At 34.3% G+C, this 7500-nt stretch overlaps 1 protein-coding gene across 5 annotated transcripts in view; it reads left to right on the top strand.

Moving 5' to 3' along the window:
- Positions 1–7500, top strand: part of LOC137641609 (extracellular serine/threonine protein CG31145-like) — a 745874-nt gene that overhangs the window by 615319 nt on the left and 123055 nt on the right. For all 5 annotated transcript variants that reach the window (XM_068374331.1, XM_068374333.1, XM_068374334.1 and 2 more), the window contains exon 3: positions 920–1044. In XM_068374331.1, the coding sequence (XP_068230432.1) occupies positions 920–1044 (125 nt within the window). The remainder of the gene's footprint in view (positions 1–919; positions 1045–7500) is intronic.

Below are 7500 nucleotides of genomic sequence, written 5' to 3'. Positions count from 1 at the left end.
ATTCTTCGGCCAGGCCTCTTAAAGATCATAAACCTTAATGTTTGACCAAAGATTCTCTCTCTCTCTCTCTCTCTCTCTCTCTCTCTCTCTCTCTCTCTCTCTCTCTCTCTCTCTCTCTCTCTCTCAATACATTTTTCTTTTGTGACAAGTTCTTTTCTTGCACTTCATATCATCTATTTGCACTTTTTACGAAGTTTCAATTAGTAGAGCAAAGAGATATGCAAATGACTTCATGATCTTCATCCAGTTGAATGTTCTCAATACTCCAAAGGAGAAAAAAAATAATAAAAGATTTAAAGAGTTGTCATGTTTCTTTCGTGTTTCAAGATCCATGTTTTAATGATTGTGTTCTTTGCTTTTGAAGTATTCGTTATCTTTTTTTTATATCTTATGTGTTTCGTGTGCCATGAAAGTCCAAATTATCTTGCGTGTTGAAATTTTTATTTTTACATATTTTTACATATTTTTATATACAATGATTTGATTGGCAGATTTTATAATGTTACCTGAATTTACAAAAAGTTTGGTTATAGCGACTATTCAAACATTTCTAGAAAATATGTTTCAGAATGTAGTTTTGACATTTCGAAGAGAATAGAAAAAACTATATTGTATGCATAGTTTCATTATTTTTTTTCCTTTCTTTGTGTGTTAGTTTATTCAATACTTTGACAAATAATAAAAACTTTTATAGTATTTTTCTATCAATCTTACACCGCATGTCTCTCAACCAGACTAAGTAAATATACTGGGGTGTATTTTTTACATAGTGTGAACAAAAGTGAAAACCAAACGAAGTTGGCCTATAAACTACCGTGATGGAAATATGGCAACCTCATATAAAAATGTCTTTACATAGTGTGAATGGAGTTACAGTCTCGGGACACTTGTTTATATATCTTCCTTTTTTCACTTGCAGAGAGAACGCCTCCATGTGGGACAGGTTCCATTTGGGTATATCCAGAGATGAGCTGTACAGTCCTCAAGATCCCACCATCAACAGACTCTTGCAGCAGGTGGCAACGATGCCCATCACTCATATAAGTAAGTTAGTGTTCAGACAAGTTGTCAGAACAGTTTTCGTTAAAAGAAGTTGCGTATATAGAACTGTTTAACTTTAACATAATGCATGTCACAGTTTTAACATTTTGCGTTCGTAATTCAAGGGTTCTTGGCTTTTTGTTACTGTTCTTAAAATATTTTATTTTGATTGTTCATTACTTTTATTATAGTTTATTTATTTCCTTATTCCCTTTCGTCATTAGGCTATTTTTTCCTGTTGTAGCCATTGGGCTAATAGCATCATGCTTTTCCAACTAGGGTTATAGATAGCTAATAATAATAATGAAAATAATAATAATAATAATAATAATAATAATAATAATAATAATAATAATAATAATTGGGATTTATTGATAGGTTTCAATTAGTTGTTAATGAAGTTCCCTCAATTTAGTAGTCATAAACATTGATCACTATTAATGATTAAAGTTCATGATATTATATCGCACGTCCATTTAATACATGTATACTAGATCACCATTCTCTATTGAATTATGTCTTGATTTATATTGTTCCAATGATTAGTGTCAGTTCAATAGAGACAAAAGTCGATGGAATGATAACAAGGGCTTAATGAGATAACTCTGCTGATACTTGTCGGAAACATGGTTTGAGTTCCCCAAACTTGAAGCCAGTGGCACTGTAAGCAAGAATCACAATGCGCGTAGGCTGCATAACTAAGATTCCAATATAGACCTTTCCGTGTAAGTCTGTTTTCATATTTTGGTACACGGTTAGAAAATAAACCGTAATTTTTAACAGAAATTCTCGGTAGAAATATACTGTTCTCAACCGTATATCAGTAAAATACATGCGACCGAAATTTTACCTTACTTTGTTTATTATCTTTTACGGGTTGGTGACCGTAATATCACTCTTTTGCGTCAATATAACCATTTTCAAAACGGTAAAAATCCTGGAATAAATGTTGCCAGACTTTTACCGGTATTTTTAATACAAATTTTTAACAGTGTAAGATTCCGCCGTGCCTATATCACATGTAAAATGTGTGTATGTGTCCGTGTACCCCCGAATATCTGTGTATCACCGATAGGTCGTTTCGCCAGATGTTTTATCCCGCAAAAATTATTACGTAAAATACTAGGGTTAATTGTTCTTTGACGGAATAAACCCCTCTAAACTCTTCTATAAAGCGTCATTTAAATGCTCTTTCATTCTGGTATCCGACCGTTTCTTTTAAAAGAAGATCGCAGCTATGCGAAATGAAATAGAAGTTTCCTTAGAAGTTTGCCGTTGAAATTTTCCCGCCTTAAAAGTGATTTAAACTCAGCGTCTTGGTCGTTGGTTTTGGCACGCAAAAACCTCCTTTTGCTAACCCCCCAAAAAACACCACTCTCCACCTCCCACCAGCCCCACCCGGTAACAACGTATTCCTCGGGAGATTTATAGATCTAATATCCGAGACCATTTAAAACTCTCACCCCCAAAAGTTCTCGTACTCGCCTTTTAGATCTGGAGTTGTTTAAGAAATCACTTTTTGACCTATTGATGTGTTGTTGTTCGAAAGTTGTAAAAGAGTTTCGAGGCTGCGAGGGAAATACGACTTTGAGTTGGTAGGCATTCCAATTAAAATTCTCGCATCGTAGTTTAGGAGGATGTGATATGAAGAGTGGAGTTTGTGTGGGCGTGCTCGCAAACACACACGAACATACACACACATCTCAACCTATCACGTAAGGGTTAAGATTTACCCAGAAAATTAATAATTCATCATTTATTTCTATACATTTTGCTTAGTATTGACAAGTGTACTCAAAATGTGTTTGGAAATCACGGTTTTGAAAAGGTCATTGGGGATGTTATAAACATGTATACTTGGTAAAAAAAAAAAATACCAGGTTCTCAGCAGCCACTACGGTCATGTTTACTATAAGGATTACTTTGCGACTTAGCAAGTCATTCTGAAACCTTTTCGTAGAGAACAATCTATGCTTCGTCCATCAAACATTTTCCATCGTGTAGTTATTTGGATAACGATGGAAGTGAAATTTTCTTTAAATATTTCGATGTTTGGATTCAGAGGTCACATTTGAAAAATATAGATATTCAGATATTTATAAATATTTCATATATATATATATATATATATATATATATATATATATATATATATATATCATCATCATCATCAGCCATTGCTAGTTCGCTGCAGGACAAAGACCTCAGATATGTCCCACACGCGTCTGTTTATGGTCTTTGTATGTCAGTTTATACCCGTAAATTTTCGTAGCTCATTAACCATCGTCTTATGTTCCTTCCCCTGGTTCATTTGCAATCTTTATGGACCCATTCTAATATTCTTAATGTCCATCTGTTATTTGATATTTTCTTTATATTATGCCCTATCCATGTCCATTTCTTTTTCTTACAAGTTGTTAGAATATCTTCTACCTTAGTCTGCTTCCATATCCACGTTGCTCTTTTTCTGTGTCTTAGTATTATTCCCATCATTATTCTTTCCATAGCTCTTTGAGTTGTAATTAGCTTATGTTCTAAGGCTTTAGTAAGGCTCCAAGTTTCTAATGCATAAGATGATCCTGTTAGGAACATCTGGGTAGTTACTTTTCTTTTTAGAGAAAGTAGCATTTTACATCTCATAATCTCATTTTATTTACCAAAAGCTCTCCAGCCCATGCTTATCCTTCTTTTAATTTTGGTCTCATGTCCTGGGAAAACACTTGCTGTCTGTTCTAAGTAAGTTATGTTTATTAACAATCTCTAGATGTTCGTCCATAACCCCTATTTGTTTGATGTGTGCATTTTCATTGAACATTATCTTCGTTTTACTCATTGATTCTCAGCCCTACATTTTTGCTTTCTCTTTTTAAATATTTTATCATCGATAGCAATTTCTCCCATGATTCGCTAAATAGAACTATATCATCTGAAAATCCAAATTTGTTAAGGTATTCCCCACGAATGGTAATATTTACATTTTCCCAATCTAAATTCTTAGAAATTTCTTCCTGGCACCCTGTGAATAATTTAGAATTGTTTTTCACTCTTTATGTGGTTTTAGGATTGCTATACTTCACGTATAGTGTGTTAACAGAAGATTCATCTATTCCTTGTCTTTGAAGGGCCTTCATTACTGCTGAAAATTTGACAATCAAAAGCTTTCTCAATGTGTATAAATGCCATACATATTGGTTTGTCATACTCTGTTTACCTTTCCAGTAGCTGGTTAATTACATGTATATGGTCAGTTGTTGAATACCTGCTCTCTAAGTTTATTAAAGTCTATCTGTCTATCTGCTGTGCCTAATATGATCTTTTTTAAGTATTTTAAATACTACTAGGAGTAAACTTATTGGGCAATGATTTTCAAGTTTTTGTGTGTTCTTCTATATATATATATATATATATATATATATATATATATATATGTGTGTGTGTGTGTGTGTGTGTGTGTGCGTATACACTCATGTATGTATTTTTGGAAGTTGTTTTTGAGGAGAGAGAGAGAGAGAGAGAGAGAGAGAGAGAGAGAGAGAGAGAGAGAGAGAGAGAGAGAGAGAGAGATGTGGTCATGGAATAAGAGGATTTGCTTGCTGCTGCTAGTTGCTTGAAATGATTTCCGTGTTCGTTGTATTAAACAGCATTTTCCCCTTTCCTTCTATTTATGTAACCTACATCATCTTTTGAAGAGAGAGAGAGAGAGAGAGAGAGAGAGAGAGAGAGAGAGAGAGAGAGATTACACTCTCGGACAGTTTGCCGTTGTTGACTTAATGTATCTTGAGCTGTTAATGCTAATATTGAAAAAGACGTTCCTGGAGATTACGTTTCGTGGAAAGTTGAGTTTAATGCCGCGAGCGTCTTCTCTCTCTCTCTCTCTCTCTCTCTCTCTCTCTCTCTCTCTCTCCTCTCTCTCTCTCTCTCTCTCTCTCTCTCTGGAGCGTATGAAAACAGAGCGAACTCATTACAAAGGAATTAGTTATTATATCGAGGATACGGGGCAAAATGATTAACGAATAGAAAAAGGGGGAAGCGAACGATAATTGACATGATTAACAATTATCATAACCAGTATGCTTTTCAAAAGGCAATCGAAGATGATTGGCCATTCAGTTGTGGGGAAACTCGCGGGGGGAAAAAAAGCTCCTAATAATATATCTAAGTATGAATGGAAACAAAAGACGGATAAGGGAAGAACAATGGAATAGAAGAGGGCAGGGAAAAGAAAGACCAAGGATGGGATGGAAAGTAAAAAAAACGGATTAAATAGGGAATGATGTTCAAAGATTTAGCAGGATTCGCAAGACTTAGAAAAAGAGGTGAGGGTTCATCAAATAATAGGATGGTTTTAGCGGTAGAGAAACACTGCGGATCTTCGAACGGTAATTATTGTTTATCATAATGATAATCTTTCAGCTTATGACCGAGGAGAGAAAAAAGAACCAAAGGGGTCTTTCCTTGTACAAAGGAGCTGAAGCTAAAAGCAACCCAGATACAGAGAGGGTCAAAGCAGCAGAGATAAAGAGGGTTGAGAAATTGCAATCTATAAAGCCTTAAATTATATGTTCGGACTTCGTTTTCTAATGCTTAAGATAAATCTGACTAATTATTAGTGATATATGTTCGCTTCAAAGATATGCATTGATGAATATAATACACGGGGAGGGGGGGGGGGGGAACCCGTGGTGTCCCTTTCAGGGCAAATTCAGAATGTAGAAATCACAGCTCCTTGATTGCTTATTACATGAACTTCCAAACCATGGATTTATATCTAAAATTTTCTTCCTGGTCCCCTAAACATCCCCGGCTTTTGTTGCCCTTTTGGGGGTGGTTGGCCTTTGTATCCAGGCAAGGACTCTTGCTTATGAGCAGGCAATAGATCATTTTCCTTGTTTGTGCCCCTGGGCTTACAGCATCGAGCTTTTCCAACTAGGGTTGTAACTTAGCAAAAATAATAATAATAATAATAATAATAATAATAATAATAATAATAATATCTTCCAGTCGACATTGTGCGCTTAGACGCGCTAAAATTCCTATAAAATATTTGAATATAAATTTCAACATTTGTCTGATAACATTTCATTTTAAAGTACTTTTACCGATTAATTGACAAGCTTCCTCGAGTGTGCAAATCTGATACTGGTCGAAATGGCTAACACCAATAAATTTATTGAAAGAAAACTGTCCTAAGGTTACATCCCCACCACTTGAAATTCTTGCCTGATAACACTCAATCTGTGTAGCTGTAGAACATGACTTTAAAAATTGTAGGTATACTGAAATAAACTTGAATCAAGTAATGGTGAAAAAAAAAAAATCTTATGCGAGACGTGAAATATGAATGCAGGAGAGGGAAAAGGGGATTCTCGTCCATTCGTCATTCAAAAGGAACTGGAAGTGAGAATGAAAGCAGCAGTTAGACGCCCTTCGGGTGTATGCCAATGTAATATGCAACAGATGGAATGCGCGTAATTAACATTCAAGGGTTTTTAAGGACAAAATTCCAACGCTGGAAGATGAAGTACGAATACAAAAATAATTTTTACATTCTCAATCTGTATGAAGTTTCGTATTTTCTACAATAAAAAGGATTTGGTGTACATGGAAGTAACATTACGTGGTATTCAACAAATTGAATAGAACAATATATTTTTTTTATTCATAATCAATATAAAATTTCGTTTATTGTACACTTAAAATGGAGTCGGTGTACATGAAAGTAACATTACATGGTATTCAACAAATTGAATAAATTTTTTTTTTTTCATTTACAATCAATACAAAATTTCGTATATTGTACACCTAAAATGGAGTCGGTGTAACATTACATGATATTTATCAAATTGAAGAGGAGTCTCAGTAAACCTACTAAAGTTCTCAAAATTAATGTTAAGAAAATATTGAATATTTTACAAGCTATTATATTTTGTTGTATTTTGCATTGCTTTATACACACCACTGACAGACGCTGCTATCAATCTTGATGTAATCTCAAAACAATAATTTCTTTTATTATTAAGAACAACTGTAAAAAATATGTTATTTTTCATCTAGAACTACTAACAGGAGAATACTCACTCTATATTCGTAGATTAATCAACCTTTCAGAAATAAATGTAACTGTGATATTATACAAACCTTTTATTCTAAAATCTTTCCTTCTGTTGTAGTTGTATTATATACACTATTTCTTTTTATTCCTTACAAATATGCCAATGAAATTTCTTTACCATCTCTCTCTCTCTCTCTCTCTCTCTCTCTCTCTCTCTCTCTCACGCGATTACACAGGCGTAAATTTATAAACCTTTATTACCCCGCCATTTATTTTTATCACGTAATTAGCTGTATATTAAATGGGTCTGTTGATGGTCTCTTGCATATTGCAGAATGCTTTCTGCTCAAAGTCGTCCCCTCTTGCCAAACGTTGGACCTATAATGAAAGTCATCTATCACAAAGAA

The sequence above is a fragment of the Palaemon carinicauda genome, chromosome 5 (assembly GCF_036898095.1).
Source record: "Palaemon carinicauda isolate YSFRI2023 chromosome 5, ASM3689809v2, whole genome shotgun sequence".
In the NCBI taxonomy this organism is placed as follows: Eukaryota; Metazoa; Arthropoda; class Malacostraca; order Decapoda; family Palaemonidae; genus Palaemon; species Palaemon carinicauda.
This window is presented reverse-complemented; position numbering and strand designations above follow the sequence as displayed.